At 41.9% G+C, this 20,561-nt stretch overlaps 1 protein-coding gene across 7 annotated transcripts in view; it reads right to left on the bottom strand.

The window, feature by feature from the left end:
• MFHAS1 (multifunctional ROCO family signaling regulator 1) overlaps positions 1 to 20,561 on the bottom strand; it is a 127,209-nt gene that overhangs the window by 3,842 nt on the left and 102,806 nt on the right. Inside the window, exons 2-5 of one of the 7 annotated variants that reach the window (XR_009006525.1) lie at positions 16,948 to 17,019; positions 15,579 to 15,705; positions 3,802 to 3,912; positions 491 to 508 (exon numbers count right to left, since the gene is read on the bottom strand). Coding sequence is in view for 5 of the 7 variants with exons in the window: in XM_057537316.1 (XP_057393299.1) it covers positions 379 to 508; positions 15,579 to 15,705; positions 16,948 to 17,019 (329 nt within the window). In the remaining 2 variants the exon portion in view is untranslated. Of the gene's footprint in view, positions 1 to 378; positions 509 to 3,801; positions 3,913 to 15,578; positions 15,706 to 15,975; positions 16,063 to 16,947; positions 17,020 to 20,561 lie in introns of those variants that run through there. The other 6 variants (XR_009006524.1, XM_057537316.1, XM_057537319.1 and 3 more) reach the window with 6 other exon arrangements.

Here is a 20,561-nt window from a genome sequence, read left to right as displayed (position 1 = left end):
TTGCATTATTTGATTAATCCTAAACTCATAACGCTCTATCAGGTAAGCTCTGCATTCACCAAGAAAGAAGCTAAGGTTCCAAGAGGTTAGATAACTTCCCCAAGGGCACACACCAGTGAGCAGCAGGGCCAGGCCTTTAAAGAGGGTTATTTGACTCCGAAGTATGCTTGACAGCTAAAAGCAAGGCTGGAATATTTGGGGCCCTAGGGGTAGTTTCACATTTCTATGGCACTGAGGCATATGGACTTTTGGAAGGCCTATTAATAGAGTAAACTTCCCAGTAGAGAAGGTTTTGAAAACTGCCTCAAACTCAAGTAATCATAAATCTAAGTGTAAAGAGGATGGCAGAGTGAACACTCATCCCAACTAAGCAGTTACCTCTGGTGAAGAGAGTTCCAGCTTCATGGGGGGGAGGTGCTGCGTTACGCTTTTCTCACTGAATCTAACAAACCTTGAGAAACGCAGGCAGTTGTGTCTGGCTGTCTGCTCCCCTGAGCCACTAGAAAGACTGAGAAACACAAGGATACGTAATCAAGGGCACCTGGAGGGAATATTCCAGTGTTCAAGGGAGAAAAAGGAAAACCGGTTTGAGCATTTTTCCACATGGATATCATTTTTCTTGTGTGGGCGCTTAGGGAAAGAGAAGAGCCATCGAATCACCAAACTTCCCCACCTCTCCCTGCTCCTCCATCTCAATAAACTCGCCCTCATCTGTCAAGATCCACCTCAAATGCTACTTCCTGGAGCTCTTCCTAATTGTCTGGCAGAGTTCTTTCTTCTCTGTGTCCACAGGACTTTGTCGATACACCTGTCGCTGCAGGTATCACATTTTAATTGGAATTAGACACTCGCAAGTTTCTCTGGTTGTGTCTTTGGTTCCCATCCTCCCCAAGGAAGCTGTTACATTCTTGTGGATCTCTTATTATTTCTGTACCCTCAACAGTTGGCACAATGCCTCGTAGAGGGCAAATACTCAACAAAGATCTGCTGAATGAATAAGGAATAAGATGTGATGAAAAAGTCACAGGCAAAAACAGCCAAGCTACTCTGAGATCATTTCTGTAAGGGGGTGGATGAGAAGTATTAAGGAGATGTGAAGGAAAGAGGGTCTGAGTAGTTAGAAGGACTGGGGGTGGCTTCTCAGAGGAGGTGACACATGTCCTGAGTCTTAGGGATGATGGGCCTTCATCAGGTAGGAGAGAAGGGGTGGCAGCTAGCTGTGGACCGAGAGCCGGCCAGAGGTCAGGTATGGCTGACCCTCCGCAGTAAGGGAGTGTCACGCGTCAGAAGGGTGGCTGGGGTCTGCTTGGGGAGCCTTGTGTGTCATGCCCGGGATTTTGAACTTGCACCATAATCACCAGGAAGCCATTCAAGGCTTTTCAATAGAAAACTGATGGGGCCTGATGTTGAAAAATCAATTGGTTTCAAGGACAAAAAGACTAGCGAGGAGGAGGCCAGTTGAGACTCAGTCACAGGGATCTTGGCAGAGACAGGAGGACCTACAGGGAAGCACGGGCCGAAGAGAAAGTTCCATGGGCAGATCACTCATTCAAGACACACTGATGAGGTGGGGTAAGAGGTCTCAGTGGAAGGCTGACTGCACGTGGGAAGAGGGAGCGGGAAGGGTTGAGTGGACAGACCCCCAGCCTGGCAGATGGCGCAAAGCGATGCCATCCCGGAGACGGGAGGAGGCACGGGCAGTGAAGAGCTCCGGGGCAGGGGGACGAAATGTGCGCGTCCAAGGGAGCTGCCAAGGGAGCTGCCGGGCGGGACGATGGAAACAGGCCCGCGGCTGAAGGGAGGGGTCAGCGGGGGGGCTCGCCCCAGAATCCCCTCAGGTTTCGGAGCCTGCTCTTCCTGGGACGCGGCAAACGCCTTCAGCGTATTTAGAAGCTCAGGCTGACAGTGAAGCCACACCCTGTTGTACTGATGTTAAGCGGGACTTTTCTGTCCTCTGCCGCCTTGCCCACCGTGGAGAGACTGGCCCTCCCAGGCTCAGCCAGTTAGTGCCCACAAGTAATCAGCAAGTCAGACGCGAGCGTGCTTCTCATGCAAACCAGCGAAGCCAGGGTCCACACCCCTAACCACCCCGTTTATCAGGCTCTCACACTCCAGGCCACTCTCCACCTGCCCTGATCACACCAGGGCCGGGCTCCGGACAACTCGGGACTGTCTTTGTGCCCCAGAGCCCGCGGAAACTATCCAAACCGGCCCATCCTACGTGTGCTCCCCTGGCTTGCCCGTGCCTTCCCGCAGAGACCACAGCACAGGCCCCTCCCCCACTGCCTCCCCTACCCTCAGCCTCCTGGCCCAGAGGTGCTTCCCCATGCAGCCCCACCCCCGCCCCAGGGCACGGCGTGCCCCTCCCCGAAGGAACTGTAGTAAACTGTCTTTTCCCCGGCAGTCGTTTCCTGATCTGTTGGCCTCATCGTATCTCCAGTCTTCCATTCCCACACTATATGGAGTTTGTCCAGGAACATGGGCTCTGGCATCTACAGTATGAAAGGAATGATCCCACTCATCTCCTCTTTATCCCAGGAAGATGGGTTTAGGACACTGACGTTTACGAAGTAGCTGCAGGTGGCCTCATAAACAGATCTGCATGTACTTCACCTTGACCCCTTCGTGGTGGTGGAGGGGAAGGTGAGCCAGCATGCTCTCCTGCCTACTCAGCACACACGTTTACCTGCCTTGCGTGGGTACTTCAATTAATAAGCAAAACAGTCCTAGGTAAGTCAGTGAGTAGATTTTACTCTAGCATCTATATTTGGATTTTGAAATTTTGATTTTAATTTTTACCTTTATGTTATGCATGGTGTACATACTAATATTTCTGGTAGAAATAACAGCAACTGGATTTATTGAGCGCTACTTAATCTGTGTAAGGAATAATGCTAAATGCTTCCCCTGCAACGGTCTCTAAATGCACAGAACGAGCTCAGGAGATAGTGCTGCTGTGATCTGCACCTGTCACAGCACTAACACATCGCCGGATTCAAACTCAGAGGACATAACTCCAGAGCCTGTCGAACTGCGTTGAGAAAATAAATACCAACACTGCTTTTAAAAAGCTGTTTGCTGGGACTTCCCTGGTGGCACAGTGGTTAAGAATCCGCCTGCCAATGCAGGGGACACAGGTTCGATCCCTGGTCCGGGAAGATCCCACATGCCGCGGAGCAACTAAGCCCTTGCACCACAACTACTGAGCCTGTGTTCTAGAGCCCACGAGCCACAACTACTGAGCCTATTTGCTGCAACTACTGAAGCCCGTGCGCCTAGAGCCTGTGCTCTGCAACAAGAGAAGCCACCTCAATGAGAAGCCCGTTCACCACAACGAAGAGTAGCCCCCGCTCGCCACAACCAGAGAAAAGCCCGCACGCAGCAACAAAGACCCAACGCAGCCAATAAACAAATAAATAGTCAATTAGCTACAAAGTGGGAAACTCAGGATTAAAAAAAAATGGTTTGCTGTGTTAATCAGCTTGAGCTTTTCCTGATGTTATACTCTTGCATTACATTAGAATGAGTTTTTTTAAATGACTTCTTTTTTCCAAAAAGGATCTAAGGTTACTGATGTATGCATTATAGTAAATTAGGCAAAAGAATTGAGCAGTTTTCTTATTTTTAATTCTCCAATATGTCTTGATTCTGGATAAGTAAAAGATTTGTAATCTTAAAATGTCCTGCTGTATGGAATCTCTTCGTCCCAAGCCCATCCTCCCCCTTTTTTTCCTAAACTCTCCAAGTCCTTAGGAGGCCCTTACCTATTTAAGAAACCCTCTCTGCTTCCCAGAGACTTACCCTTAAACATTGGTGCTCCTAAAGTCACAGATTGGGTACAGTAAAAATGATGGCATAAGGGAAAGAAGCACTATCTTTTCCACTTAATTGTCCAAGAAAGTATGGAGATACCTAAGCAGAGAGGGAACAAATTCCAGTATCAATGTGGCTGATGGGAGACTAAATCAAAGAAACACTATTCCTCCCAGTCGTGAAAGCAACAAGGCAAGGAGCTGTCTTACTCCTTACAAAGAACAAAACAAATCAATGCAAATCAGTGTGATACACCCCACAGGCAACCTCCACATTTAAGCCTCCTTTCCTTCTGAAATCCCATCCCATCCCCACCCTTCATGTTTTACACTTCTGAGATCAGTGAAAAATTCTCCATTGTGATTAAGCCAAATTCATCCATTCCTTAAAAAAAAGTTTTTTAATCGAGTCCGTACTAACTGATCTTAGTGCAGTTAAACATACTTTGCCTATTTATTTGGTGAGGTAAAGGCCACAGAATCTTCATCCTACTTTTTACAAAAGGCTTAATTGATCTTAAATATCCTTATGTCATAACAATGTAACTGCCAAAATTCCTATGCAAAGTAATCACTATAGGTTTGAGAATACTTGCAAACAGTAAGTATCTGGAATCTTACTTGAATTGGAACGCTATAGTATATACACGCAATAATCCAAGTTTGAAATGCAGTGTGAGCCTTGTCCTTTATTATCGGTAATACTTTCTGGAAAGGAGAAAGCTTAGCCCAGCAATTTTCAAACCAGCCCACTTTTTCTAATTCTGTAACACATGACCTGCCAAAATCAGAATTTGCTTCCTTCTTCAGTTCCACCACTCCACAGAGAGATAGGGTAGCACCACAAAAGAAATGGCAAGCGCCAGAAAATAAAAATGATACTTATCTGTTTCCTGCATGTTCAAGGACCAGTCTGTTAAGAAGCCACATGGAAGTGTAAGTTATATTCCAGTATGTCTTTTTAAAAAAATTTTATATTGGACTATAGGTGATTTACAGTGTTGTGTTAGTTTCAGGTGTACAGCAAAGTGAAACTGTTATACATATGCATATATCCACTCTGTTTCAGATGCTTTCCCCATATAGGCCAATAGAGAGTATTGAATAGAGTTCCCTGTGCTATACAGTAGGTCCTTGTTGGTTATCTATTTTAAATATAGTAGTGTGTATATTGTCGATCCCAATCTCCCAATTTATCCCTCCCACCCACCTTTCCCCTTTGGTAACCATAAGTTTGTTTTCTATGTCTGTGAGTCTGTTTCTGTTTTGTAAATAAGTTCATTTGTATCATTTTTTAAAGATTCCACGTATAAGCGATATCATATATTTGTCTTTCTCTGTCTGACTTAATTCACTTAGTATGATAAACTCCAGGTCCCTCCATGTTGCTGCAAATGGCATTATTTCATTCTTTTTAATGGCTGAGTAATATTCCATTGTATATATGTACCACATCTTCTTTATCCATTCATCTGTTGATGGACATTTAGTTTGCTTCCATGGCTTGGCTATAGTATACAGCACTGCAATGAACATTGGGGTGCACGTATCCTTTCGAACCATTGTTTTCTCCAGATATATGCCCAAGAGTGGGATTGCTGGGTCATATGGTAGTTCTATTTTTAGTTTTTTAAGGAACCTTCATACTGTTGTCCATAGTGGCTGTCCAATTTACATTCCTACCAGCAGTGCAGGAGGGTTCCCTTTTCTCCACACCCTCTCCAGCATTTATCATTCGTAGACTTTTTGATGATGGCCATATTCTGACTGGTGTGAGATGATATCTCATTATAGTTTTGATGTGCATTTCTCTAATAATTAGTGATGTTGAGCATCTTTTCATGTGCCTCTTTGTCATCTGTATGTCTTTGAAGAAATGTCGGTTTAGGTCTTCTGCCCATTTTTTGATTGGGTTGTTGTTTTGTTTTTTGATATTGAGCCACATGAGTTGTTTGTAAATTTTGGAGATTAATCCCTTGTTGGTCACATCGTTTGCAAATATTTTCTCCCATTCTCTGGGGTTTCTTTTCGTTTTGTTTATGGTTTCCTTTGCTGTGATAAAGCATTTAAGTTTAATTAGGTTCCATTTGTTTATTTTTGTTTTTATTTTCATTACTCTAGGAGGTGGATCCAAAAAGATATTGCTGCAATTTATGTCAAAGAGTGTTCTGCCTATGTTTTCCTCTAAGAGTTTTATAGTATCCAGCCTTACATATAGGTCTTTAATCCATTTTGGGTTTATTTTTGTGTATGGTGTTAGAGAATGTTTTAATTTCATTCTTTTACATGTAGCTGTCCAGTTTTCCCAGCACCACTTATTGAAGAGACTGTCTTTTCTGCATTGTGTAGTCTCGTCTCTTTTGTCATAGATTAGTTGACCATAGGTGTGTGGTTTTATTTCTGGGCTTTCTACCCTGTTCCATTGATCTGTATTTCTGTTTCAGCACCAGTACCATACTGTTTTGATTACTGTAGCTTTGTAGTATAATCTGAAGTCAGGGAACTGATTCCTCCAGCTCCATTTTTCTTTCTCAGGATTGCTTTGGCTATTTGGGGCCTTTTGTGTTTCCATACAGTTTGTAAATTTTTTTGTTCTAATTCCGTGAAAAATGCCATTGGTAATTTGATAGGGATTGCATTGAATCTGTAGATTGCTTTGGATAGTATAGTCATCTTCACAATATTGATTCTTCCAATCCAATAACATGGTATATCTCTCCATCTGTTTGTGTCTTCTTTGATTTCTTTCATCAGTGTCTTACAGTTTTCTAAGTACAGGTCTTTTGCCTCCTTAGGTAGGTTTATTCCTAGGTATTTTATTCTTTTTGATGGGATGATAAATGGGATTTTTACCTTAATTTCTCCTTCTGATCTTTTGTTGTTAGTGTATAGGAATGCAAGAGATTTCTGTGTATTAATTTTGTATCATGCAACTTTAACAAATTCATTGATGAGCTCTAGTAGTTTTCTGGTAGCATCTTTAGGATTTTCTATGTAGTATCATGGGATCTGCAAACAGTGACAGTTTTACTTCTTTTGCAATTTGGATTCCTTTCATTCTTTTTCTTCTCTGATTGCCTTGGCTAGGACTTCCAAAACTATGTTGAATGAAAGTGGCAAGAGCAGACATCCTTGCCTTGTTCCTGATCTTTGAGGCAATGCTTTCAACTTTTCACCATTCAGTATGATGTTAGCTGTAGGTCTGTCATATGGCCTTTGTTATGTTGAGGTATGCTCCCTCTATGCCTACTTTCTGGAGAGTTTTCATCATAAATGGATGTTGAATTTTGTCAAAAGCTTTTTCTGCATTTATTGAGATGATCATATGGTTTTTATTCTTCAACTTGCTAATGTGGTTTATCACACTAATTGATTTGTGGATATTGTAAAATCCTTGCATCCCTGGGATAAATCTCATTTGATCATGGTGTATGATCCTTTTAATGCATTGTTGGATTTGGTTTGCTAGTGTTTTGTTGAGGATTTTTGTGTCTAAATTTCATCAGTGATATTGGCCTGTAATTTTCTCTTTTTTTGTGGTATCTTTATCGGGTTTTGGTATCAGGGTGATAGTGGCCTCATAGAATGAGTTTGGGAGTGTTCCTTCCTCTGCAAGTTTTTGGAAGAGTTTTGGAAGGATAAGTGTTAACTCTTCTCTAAATGTTTGATAGAATTCACCTGTGAGGCCATCAGGTCCTGGACTTTTGCTTGTTGGGAGTTTTTCAATCACAGTTTCAATTTCAGTACTTGTGATTGGTCTGTTCATATTTTCTATTTCTTCCTGGTTCAGTCTTGGGAGATTGTATCTTTCTAAGAATTTGTCCATTTCTTCCAGGTTGTCCATTTTATTGCATATAGTTGCTTGTAGTAGTCTCTTATGAGCCTTTGTATTTCTGTGGTGTCAGTTGTAACTTCTCCTTTTTCATTTCTAATTTTATTGATTTGAGTTCCTCTCCCTTTTTTTCTTATCAATTTTGTTTAGGTTTATCAATTTTGTTTATCTTTTCAAAGAACCAGCTTTTAGTTTCACTGGGTTTTTTTCAATTGTTTTCTTCGTCTCTATTTCATTTATTTCTGCTCTGGTTTTTATGATTTCTTTCCTTCTGCTAACTTTGGGCTTTGTTTGTTCATTCTCTGGCTGCCTTAGGTGTAGGGTTAGGTTGTTTGAGATTTTTCTTGTTTTCTGAGATTGTAAGGTTGTAAGATTCTGAGATTGAGTAAGATTGTATTGCAGTAAACTTCCCTCTTAGAACTGCTTTTGCTGTGTCCCATAGGTTTTGGATTGTCATGCTTTTGTTGTCATTTGTCTCTAGGTATTTTTTTGATTTTTGTCTTTGATTTCTTCAGTGATCCATTGGTTGTTTAGTATCATATTGCTTAGCCTCTAAGTATTTGTGTTTTTTACAGTTTTTTCCTTGTAGTTGATTTCTAACCTCATTGTGTTTGGAAAAGATGCTTGATATGATTTCAGTTTTCTTAAATTTACAGAGGCTTGATTTGTGACCCAGCATATGATCAATCCTCAAGAATGTTCCATGTGCACTGGAAAAGAATGTGTATTCTGCTGCAGTTGGATGGATATAAATATCAATAAGTCTGTCTGGTCTAATGTGTCATTTAAGTCCTGTGTTTCCTTACTGATTTTCTGTCTGGATGATCTGTCCATTGATGAAAGTGGTGTGTTAAAATCTGCCACTATTATTGTGTTACTGTTGATTTCTCCTTTTATGGCTGTTAGTATTTGCCTTATATATTGAGGTGCTCCTATGTTGTGTGCATTTATATTTACAATTGTTATATCTCCTTCTTGGATTGATCCCTTTATCATTATGTGGTGTCCTTCTTTGTCTCTTGGAACAGTTTTTATTTTAAAGTCTATTTTGTCTGATATAAGCATTGCTACTCCAGCTTTCTTTTGATTTCCATTTGCCTTTTTCATTCCCCTCACTTTCAGTCTGTATGTGTCCCTAGATCTGAAGTGGGTCGCTTGTAGACAGCATATATACAGGTCTTGCTTTTGTATCCATTCAGCCAGTCCCTGTCTTTTGGTTGGAGCATTTAGTCTGTTTACGTTTAAGGCAATTATTGATATGTATGTTCTTACTGCTATTTTATTAATTGTTTTGGGTTTGTTTTTGTAGGTCTTTTTTCTTCCTTTCCTCTTTTGTTCTCTTGTGATTTGATGACTAACTTTACTGTTGTGTTTGGATTCCTTATTCTTTTTTGTGTGTGTATCTATTGTAGATTTTTGGTTTGTGGTTACTATGAGGTTTTAATACAGCAATCTATATAAAAACAGGATTGTTTTAAGTTGCTGGTCTTTTAATTTCAAATGCATTTCCAATATCCTGCATTTGTATTCTCCTCTTTTCACGACTGCTGGTTTTCATATCATTTTGTGTGTGGATGACTTTCTACCTTTACTGTAATGTTTGCCTTTACCAGTGAGCTTTTCCATTCGTAATTTTCTTGTTTCTAGTTGTGGCCTTTTCTTTTCCACTTAAAGAAGTTCCTGTAGCATTTGTTGCAAAGCTGGTCTGGTGGTGCTGAATTCTCTTAGCTTTTGCTTGTCTGTAAAGTTTCTGATTTCTATGTCAAATCTGAATGAGACCCTTGCTGGATAGAGTATTCCTGGTTGTAGGTTCTTCCCTTTCATCACTTTAAATATATCATGCCATTCCCTTCTGGCCTGCAGTTTCTGCTGAGAAATCAGCTGATTACCTATGGGAATTCCCTTATATGTTTTGTTGCTTTTCCCTTGTTGCTTTTAATATTTTCTCTTTGTCTTTAATTTTTGTCAATTTGATTACCGTGTGTCTTTGTGTGTTCCTCCTTGGGTTTATGCTGCCTGGGACTCTCTGTGCTTCCTGGACTTGGGTGACTGTTTCCTTTCCCATGTTAGGGAAGTTTTCAGCTACTATCTCTTCAAATATTTTCTCAGGTCCTTTCTCTCTCTCTTCTCCTTCTGGGACCCCTATAATGTGAATGTTGGTGTGTTTAATGTTGTCCCAGAGTTCTCTTAGACTGTCCTTATTTCTTTTCACTCTTTTTTCTTTATTCTTGTCCACAGCAGTGATTTCCACCATTCTGTCTTTCAGCTCACTTATCCGTTCTTCTGCCTCATTTATTTTATTGATTCCTTCTAGTGTATTTTTCATTTCAGTTATTGTATTGTTCATCTATGTTTGCTTGTTTTTTAGATCTTCTAGCTCTTTGTTAAATATTTCTTGTATCGTCTCCATCTATGCTTCTGTTCTTTTTCCAAGATCTTGGATCATCTTTACTATCATTACTCTGAATTCTTTTTCAGTTAGATTGCCTATCTCCAATTCACTTAGTTGTTCTTTTGAGGTTTTATCTTGTTCCTTTGTCTGGGACGTATTCCTCTGCTGACTCATTTTGTCTAACTTTCTGTGATTGTGGTTTCCATTCCATAGGCTGCAGAGTCGTAGTTCTTCTTGGCTTCTGCTGTCTGCCCCCTGGTGGATGAGACTGATGTAAGGGGCTTGTGCAGGCTTCCTGGTGGGAGGGACTAGTTTCTGCCCACTTGTGGGTGGAGCTGGGTCTTGTCCCTCTGGTGGGCAGGGCCCTGTCAAGGGGTGTGTTTAATGGGCAGCTGTGGGCTCAGGAAGACTTGAGGCAGCCTGTATGCTGATGGGTGGAGCTGTGTTCCCACCCTGATGCTTGTCTGACCTGAGGCCTCCCAGCACTGGAGCCTACAGGCTGGTGGCTGGGGCCAGGTCTTGGTGAGAAAATGGCAGCCTCCAGGAGCACTTGCACCAATGAGTACTCCCCAGAACTACCGCCACCAGTGTCTTCGTCCCCACAGTGAGCCAAAGTCGCCCCCCCTCCCCCCACCAGTAGGAGACCCTCCAATACCAGCAGATAGGTTTGGCCCAGGCTCTTGTGAGGTCACTGCTTTTTCCCCTGGGTCCTAGTGCACATGAGACCTTGTGTGCACTCTCCAGGACTGGAGTTTCTGTTTCCCCCAGTCCTGTGGAATTCCTGTGATCAAATCCCACTGGCCTTCGAAGGCAGATGCTCTGGGGGCTCCTCCTCCTGAAACCAGACCCCCAGGCTGGGGAGCCTAATGTGGGGTTCAGAACTTTCACTCCTGTGGGAGAACCTCTATGATATAGTTATTTTCCAGTTTGTGGTTTGCCCACCTGGCAGGTATGGGATTTGATTTTATCGTGATTGCACTGCTCCTACTGTGCTGTTGTGGTTTCTTCTTTGTCTTTGGATGTAGGATATCTTTTTTGGTAGGTTCCATCATTTTTTTATTGATAGTTGTTCAGTAGTTAGTTAGTTGTGATTTTGTTGTTTTCGTGAGAGGCGGTGAGCTCACGTCCTTCTACTCTGCCATCTTGTCCCCACCCACTGTATGTATCTCCAGTATTTCTTAAGGTAAAACATTTTCATAGCTAACCTGCTGAATCCTGTCTTTTAAATGAAAATCAGTAGACAAATTGAGTCAAGTGGCAGTTTTTCAGAATATATATTTTAATTGGTAAAGGAGGAAAATCTCTTTGGAAATGAGAAAGAAATATTCCATAAGTTATCTAAAAATGAAAGGCAAACAGCAAGCTGCAACTTGCCCAAAGAAGTTCACACTTCCCTTCTGGACTGGAATTTTAAGTGTCTCAATCTGTAAAGCAACAGGATGGAGACAGGAATTCACAAATAAATTTTTTTTTAATTAAAAAAAAAAATCCTTCTATTGTACTTTTGCCTTGCTTTTCCCACTGAAAGTATATTTTTGCCCTTTATGATCCCTAAAGTCCAAGGCTTAGTATCCCTGTCTATATTAAAGGTCAGTTAGGCTGCCACTCAGAAGTTCTGAAGGATAAATACGCGACAGATGGATGTGTTAATTAACTACATGGTGGGAATCCTTTCACAGTGCATACGGATATCAAATTACCACAGTGTACACTTTAAATATCTTACTTATCTGTCAGTTACATCCCAATAAAGCTAAAAAAGAAAAGATCAGTGGGTGCCAAGGGTTAAGAGGGGAGGGAGGGATAAAGAGGGGGAGCGCACAGGAGTTTTAGGGCAATGAAAATATTGTGTAAGATACTGTAATGGTAGATACATGTCATTCTGTATTTGTCCAAACCCATGAAATGTACAACATCAAGTGTGAACCCTAATGTAAAGCGTGGGCTTCGGGTGATAACGAGGTGTCAGTGTAGGTTCATCACCTGTGACAAATGTTCCAGTCTGGGTGGGGAGGCTGTGTGTGGCCAGGGCAGGGGGTAGATGGGGTCTTTCTGTACCTTATGCTCGATTTCACTGTGAACCTAAAACTGCTCTTAACAACTAAGTCTGTGTTTTTAAAAATTGCTACCTATACTTTAGGTATAGGTAGAGTTCTGAAGGAGGCTTATTTCCCTCCAAGAAACTCCGTTTCCCTTCTACTGTTCAGTAAACAGGGGGCTGGCAGCGGGGGTGCACGTCCATTCACTGCCTTCAGACTGCACTGGGCCAAGGATAACAAGTGTTCGTACAAATTTCCTTAAAACTCACAAATCTGTTTAATACCAACACACCAGGGAGCAAAACCATTCCTGAAAGTGGCACTAAGAATTATTTATTTTCTGCATGGAGCTAGGTATTGTGTTAGGCACAGTGACTGCAGGTGAGCATGGGCATGAAACTTCTCTCTGGAATGATGAAAATGTTCTAAAATGAGGTTGTGGTGACAGCTGGACAACTCTGTAAATATGTGAACCATCGCTGAATGGGCAAGTTTTATGGTATGAAAGTATACCAAAGCTTTAAAAAAAATGTTTATCAGACAGAATCCATATCCTTAAGGAGGTCAGAATTTTTCAAAGCAACCCAGCAAATCTGCTACTAGATGAATTTTCATCTCATCTCCAAGGCAAATATCCTTGAAAATCAGCCCAGGATTGCCAAAGTATGGAAATGACTCGTATTTCTATCTGATAATCAGCAAAGGGACCAAGAAGTCACTCAGTTGATACGTTTCTCCTTGGAGAGCGAGGTGCAGAAGGACAGGCATTTCATTCAATTCATGTAACTTCTTCCCCATGGAATGCTGGTAGAGACTTCACCATCATCCAAGGTGAATTATGAGAATAAGTCACTTTAAAAAAAAATCACTACTTGTTCTTTATTCTCTGTCTGTAGGGGAATAACACACCTCGAAATTTAAAAAAATGAGAAATAGAAAAGCTTGGAATTCATAAAGAAGATCCAATCAAATTAACAGTCATCAATGGTTTTTCTTTATAAAGTTCATCGTAGCACCATTATTTTACACATGGTCAAAGACAGGCCATTAATGACAAGTCTCATTTGACCTATAAAGGAGAGGAGTAAACTGGTCAAAGAAGAGCTTGGGATGCCTTTTTGAAACCACTGTAAGGTCTAGATCAATGACCTAAGAGTAGGGTGATTATTCTGGTTTTCCTGGGATGGTTCTGGTTGCTGCCTATCGTCCTGGCAAAATTATTACGAATTCTCCTGAAGATGAGACCCACTGGCCTGGGAGCCCTGGAGGAGATCTCAACGAGCACAATGTCTGGCACACACACGACAATCATCTGAGTGACTCGTTTTCTTAAAGACTAGTGCCTGGCCCTGGAAATTCTGATACACACGTGCCTGATGAAGAAAGTCTGATCTTGACCATTGACCTGCATTTTAGAGGAGGAGAGAGCAGTAAAAGGTCACTCTCTAGTGACTTGCCTAAGTTAACTGGGGCTGGAGTTGCAAAACCAGGGCAATAACTCCAGTCTACCAATTTCTACTGTCCGCTGAGACCCTAAGTCTAACTCTCAGAAGCTCTCAGGCTCAGACCCAAGCTGTCTGGACCTAATGACCACCTCCTGGGACAGCTTTCCTCATCAATCCCCAAATCCCCCACTTCCAATACATTGCCATCCACTTGTAAATTAGAGTTTCCACTGGGCTGTGCAGGGCCTGACAGTTTGTTTCCATTTTGTTCTCAAGAATATTCCTTCATTTAGAATTGAGAGTTACCCTCTAAACCTGCCATCCATTGTATGAGACCTTTTATAAAAAATCCATTTCAAAATAAAACTGTTCACAGAGCTAGGTCAAAAGCAGTTCAGTCCCTAAAGGTATCCCCTCCAGCATCTAGAAGTCTCAGGTCATGTGGCTCTGATTACCCAAGGCTTTAAAGCTGCTTGTTCATTTCAGGTATGATAACCTGGAAGAGAGAGGAGCTGATAGCATTTCTGCAGGTTGGTATAAATGTCCTTTTGTGGCAGTACAACAGAAGCCCGTGAGAAGACACTGATAACTCTGGCTATCTTGCCTATTAAATGCCACGTGGCTATGGCAAAACAATAGGTTACCGTCTCTCCTGGCTCAGGAAAATCTACACCCATGCAAAGCCTATTGAACAATTGTTTCCCTCCATTCCAGACCCTGTTTTTTATAATATCCCTTTATCCTTACCCTATGTGTAAGAAAGGCACCAGTGTATACCAATTCAGAGAATGGTAACATTTCTGATGTTTGGTATGCTCAGGACAGGGGAATGTTCTGGTTCATATTTAGTTACTGGGTAATCCTAAGAAGCATTTCAAGGTTTCACAATGTCGTAGGGTTATATATTAGTGATAAGTTAACCTTAAAAAGCATTCTGAATAGAAGAGCATGAGAGACGAATTTCCCTTGGGTGTTCAGTGACATTTTCCAGCAAAGATGGATTAGGGATGTTCTGTCTAGTGAGTCACCCAGTTTGGAGAAAAGGGACAGCTGCTAATGAATGAGAAATCCCCAGCAGACCCTTGCTCTGCAGACAGCATACCAGGGGCAGGAAAGCTGATACTTGGAGGGTCAGAGACATAAGTTCCTATCACACAAGCTCTCAGGAATGCAGCCTGACAGCAAGTTTCTCAAGATGCTGTAACAGGTCACCATTCTCAAATACGAACTTTCCAACCTCCCTATACAAAGCTTAGATATGGAAAAAATATTCTATGTGGTCAACTAGGAAGAAAAATGGAAGTCTCCTTCATGAATACTCTGTTGATATCACCCAGAAGACCAGGGACTACTGCTTTTCAAGATTTGCAGTAGAAAGGTATTTCATCTCAGTCTAAAGTGGCCTGTTCAGTTCTTAACACTACAGAACAAACCAAACAGATGAGTTTAACCTAAGTTTATCATCTGAGTTTAATGCTAAGCTAACCTTGTATCCAAAAGTTAGTTCACACGGGTACATTCTGTGTCTTTAAGTCCATTTTGGGGAAGGTGGGAAAAAACCACACAGCTTCTGATTGTCGAGGACTGATAGAGAATCAGAGACCCACAAGAAAAAAGGATCTACTACAGATTTTCTGCCAGCTTTTCTTATTTAATGAGCCCTTGCTGTTTTCTGAAGTGAGGGCCCACTTCATACTACAATGACAGAATTATGACTCTCCATCAAAAAAAAAAAAAATCTCTCTTTTTGGTTCATATACCTGCAAATATACTAAAAAACAATGAATCATACACTTTAAACAAGTGAACTGTATAATATGTGAACAATATCTCAAAAAAGCTGTTTTAAAATGTTCTTTTATCAGCAAAAGTAAAAAAAAAAAAAAATCACAAATAACAAAAAATGAAAGTTCCTAGTTTGTTGTATAAGTCATAGTTTTGCTGTTGCCCAGATAACTAGGTCTGCCGTGGGGGAGCTTTTCCAGGTTTGATGAAAGGTACTTTAACCTGGACTTTTGTTCTCAGGAGTGAGGGACGGGCTGTGGGTTCAGAACTCACTTGGAACATGGGCTGATCACAGTCGGTGTGGGCGGGTAAACCAAGGCAACATTCACTCGCTCGCTGCCATTCTTGGGGCAAATGATCTCTGCCACGCCTTCTGGTCTGGGCTGACTCAGCAACTCCCCTGCAGGAGAGAGAAACATGCATTAGTGAGATTTGCCTTCAAAAATGGGGCCACCTTAGAGAGGGGGTGGAGGAAGCAGGGAGCAGGGCAGGTAGTGAGGACAACGGGAAGGGTCTGCAGACAGTGGAATCAGAGAACAAATGTGCAACCAGAGCAGAACTGGCTCTGCTCTCACTGGCTCATCTGCATCACTGTGGAGAACATTCTAATGGTGATGGCAGGAAGGCTACCGTTCCGGACAAAGACAGCATCTGCCGCTATTTTCCTCACCTTCCTTTCCCCAGATGGGCTCCAGAGATCTTTATCTAGACGTCGCAGCAAACTGAGCCAGGATCCCTTGAGCCCGGAGAAGCAGGGCTGCCAAGGAGGTGTTCATAATTAGGATGGGGGCAGATGGAATTCGCAGCAGCCTTGCAACAAAGCCCCGTATTAATGATCTGGAAATGCAGCTGACTAAAGGTGTGTTATCAAGGTAAACAGGCCGGCTTCATGCTGGCAAGAGGATTTCCTGGGTAGGTATGTGTACAGATTTGTAAAGGACCAACACAATGCTCTCTTATGAGTAATGGGAGCTAGTAAAAACAGATAAGTCACCCCAAGGGAAACCCGCATACTCTGCCTGCCCCGGATACGATCTCTCCAACCAGATCATCAAACCCCTAAGAGCAGTGATGCCTTCCGTGTCTTGGTTTCCTCCCCGCCATCCACTGACCCAGTAGCCCCCTGCCCTTTCTCTGTTTTCATGGCCAGCAGGGCGCTCTTGCTCAGAGAATTCAAAAAATAGCTTTTGGCGGACAATGGTGCATTATTGCCTAAATTCCCCTACTTATACCTAGAAAGTAAATAAACCAAACCAAGGACACAAAACATCTGCCAACTGGGGAAATAAAACATCAGCTATGACAGCCATCACTTGTATTACTGATTTGAAATTCTGGGGACCCCAAAGTATATGCCATCATGTGAGGATACAAAAAATCCTTTGACTCAAAATGCCGTGTATCTAAACGTCTCACCTTCAGCAAACTCACATTGATGGAGCATGGCCATGTGCCAGCACTGAACGGACAACTTTAAACGTACGTCTCATTTCATCTTTACAGTGTTACTATAAGGTTTATATCCTCATTTTGCAAATGAGGAAGCTAACGTTGAGGGAGGTTATGTGATGTACCCAGAGTCAAGGCTAGCAAGGGGTGGACTCAGGCTGTGACCTTGGGAACCCACTTCTGGGGCCCTTACCTTTTGCTGCCACCCTCTGATACCTGTCCCCCCAAAGTGGGGACTGCTTCTTTACTCCAGAACACATCTCTCCTAGAAAAGTAATCCAAAAATGCTATTATTCAGTAATGAACTAACCATTGACATCTTTGTACTTTTATGAAAGACAGCTGTTTCCTGGTTTGAACAATTTTATATGGCTTTGCACAATATGAACCAAATGTAATTTGAGTTCCTCAACCAAACTAATGTAAACACCAAATGACTGCAAAAGTTAATTTAGCATCATTAGCTTGTATCATGGATACATGGGTATCAGAATTCTGCTCCGACACCAGCTAGGAAAAGATCTCAAAATATAAAAAGGCAAATTAAAAATGTAAACATTAAATGCTCTCGAAGTCATAAAAGGAACCAAAGTAAGAGCATGTTGCACCAGACTGAGACTTGGAAGTCATCCAGTCCAAATACAAGTCAGAAGGTCTCTGAGTTTAACAGATTTGCTCTGAGTCCCACGGAGAGCTTTAAACCCACCACGCACCATGGGGCTAGAGCTGCACCAAGAGAATGCTCTGAACCACCCAGGCCTGTTAACACCCCCGGTCCCGGACCACCCTCCCCTGCTTCCTCACCTGATACGTTCAGTTTCTACTTTCTGTCCCAAGATTACCCCCAAGGCTTGAACCCAGACTGGGAATCTCTGGCTTCCCCCAAGAACTGTCTCCTGGTGGGAATTTCACACAGGCCTCTGCTCCTCCTGCCTGCAAGTGCCTGAGGGCCCAGGATAACAAATGTAGATGTCAAGCCCTGACCCCAGGCTCCCGTTCCTGCACCGCTGGCTTCCTTGCTGGGAATAGTGTAGGTTTTGCCAGAGAGCCGGAAATAATTCGCAGTCGACTATTAAGCATTGGCTATCAGTTTCTATTAAACCAAGAGCTTTAGTTTCCCCCGCCCTGCCCCAGATGCCCAGAATCACACAGGTCCAGGGAACTGGTCTTGTGTGGGTCCTACCCCTAGCAGCACTGCCAGCCACTGAAACAGCAGGAAAGTCGAAGGCACTGAGAAATGTCATGCATACGAGAAATTCACTTGGTGCTGTGCAGATGAGCAAGAAACAGAACAGTTCACAAGCTCCAGGACATGCGTGCACTCCGACAAGCTACTGCTTGGGGCCAGATTCTGAGGATTTCGGAAACGTGCCCAATTGCTAAGTTAAGAAAGTAAGAGAAACAGATTTTTCCTCTCAAAAAAAAAAAACAACAACAAAACACTATCTTATCAATAACACACAGAGTGGCTCCTAACATGTGTTGGCTACTAAAATAGAGGGTAATTGGCTCCAATTTCCGTAACACAAACTTGATTTTCAAACTAAAGCACAGGCTATTGGTTGAGCACCTAATCAGGGAGATATTACTGTGTGAGGAGCTGCAGGGATACAGGAGTCTAAAGCAAGGCCTGTGATGTGGAGGGTTTCGGCACTGGAGAAAGTCAAGTGCACAAAGAAAGAACTACGGTACTGTGCAGTGGGTGCCCCCTAGGAAGTTACGAGATGCTAGAGAACGAAGGAGAAGGACAGACTAATACTGATTTCCAGGACTGGAAAAGGCCTGGAAGTGTGGGGAATTTAGATTTATTACACACCTGTCATCACTAGCAAAAGCTAATAAAAAAGATAAATCCCAAAGTTGGTGGCAGCTGCAAAAAAAATGTTATATTTACAGAAAATATGTCACCAATAGAGGAAGGAGAAATATTCATGTGACCTGGTATATTTCCATTTTTAGGAACTCGCTTCAAGGAAGTGGGCCTTTCTTACAAAAATTATACAATGATTGCTCATAGCAACAGTACTCATAAAACAGTGAAAACTTAGTAACCCTCTCAAATATTCAACAAAGGGGAGATGATTAAAAACGATGACACAATTCAGAAGACAGAATTCTCTGTAGTCATTAAAAATTATGAGACCGATAGTTCTATGTAGAAAGTAAATTTGAAAGTATGTTCTCATTAGAAACATAAACTGATAAGGAACACAACTGGATTTGGAGTGAAATGGGTCATTCAAGATTAAATGGTCCTGAGGTTATTTGTTTATTTTTATGCTTGAGTCAATTAAGAAAAAAAAAGGCTAAGTATGCTTCACGCTGAAGGGAGATGCCAGCTTTAAATGCTGATGCTTTCTCCTCTGTTGGATATTCTCTATTCATGTGCAGTTTTTACACAGTCTTCCTGAAGTAGCAGAAACTTGGCTGCATGAACAGACCACTGCATCTACTGAGGCTGTATTAGGCCACTACACAGTCTCCCTGTGTCCATTAAAGTTATGAAAAGCTATTCTTACTTAATCACTCTGTCTCAAGATTTCTGGCATTAAAATGCTAGTGAATGCTCATTAGCTGTTTTTTCCCCGTGGAAGAATAGAACACCAAGTTTTATTATGATTTATTTTTAAACTACAGGAGATAAGTGAAATGAGCTCGTCTTTTTCTGCTGATCATCAGAATTCACAAATATTGGGCACATTATGCAAAATACTAAAAATGTATCACTCTGACGACCCAAACCACAATATTAAAAGCCTAAAACATGTCTTTTCAGTATAAATAAAACCCAGTTCCTGATCCAGGGTAAAGATCTGAGTTATGAACATCCCTCAAAACAGCAAAAGTGGTCTGGAAATTAAAACAAGCAATTATATAGGTTCTATTAAATAAGGAATTATCTAGATTTCTTCAAGGCCTCTTTCAGCTTGAATGTTCTGAAGCTCACTCCTCCACCCCTCAAAGTCCACTGCTGTCTTTTAAGTGTGACTCTGGAAGAGATGCAGTGATACACAAACGCATGTTTCCCACATCCCCTCAGGGCAAAGGCAGCATCCTCAGAAACTGATGAGCAGGAAGGCTCCCACTTTGCAAGCCCACCGAGTTATCAAAGGGAGCAAAGATGGGAGAACTCCACGGTCCCTTTTATATGAAGACGAACGCCAGAGAGAGATAAAAGGACATCCTGTCTTAAAACAAAACAAAGGCCAGAAAGTATATACAAAGGAGAGGTAAACACTGGGAATGTAAGTTAGTGCAGCCACTATGGAAAACAGTATGGAGGTTCCTCAAAAAATTAAGAATAGAACTACCATATGATCCAGCAATTCCACTCCTGGGTATGTATCTGGGAAAAAATTAAAACACTAATTTGGAAAGATACATGCACCCCAGTGTTCATAGCAGCAGTATTTACAATGGCCAAGATATGGAAGCAACCCAAGTGCCCATCAACAGACAACTGGATAACGAAGATGTGGTATATACATACAATGCAATATTACTGTTTGCAGCAACATGGATGGACCTAGAGAATATTATGCCTAGTGAAATAAGTCAGAGAGAGAAAAACAAATACTGTATGATACCACTTATATGTGGAATCTAAAAAATAATACAAACAAATGTATATAGCAGAACAGAAACAGACTCACAGAAAACAAACTAGTGGTTACCAGAGGGGAAGAGGGACAATTTAGGAGTAGGGGATTAACAGATACAAAGTACTATACATAAAATAGATAAGCAACAAGGATATACTGTATAGCCCAGGGAATTATAGCCATTATCTCATAATAACGTATAATG

The sequence above is a fragment of the Balaenoptera acutorostrata genome, chromosome 21 (assembly GCF_949987535.1).
Source record: "Balaenoptera acutorostrata chromosome 21, mBalAcu1.1, whole genome shotgun sequence".
Taxonomy (NCBI): domain Eukaryota; kingdom Metazoa; phylum Chordata; class Mammalia; order Artiodactyla; family Balaenopteridae; genus Balaenoptera; species Balaenoptera acutorostrata.
Note: the sequence above shows the minus strand (reverse complement) of the source record. Positions and strands in the feature narration are given on the sequence as shown.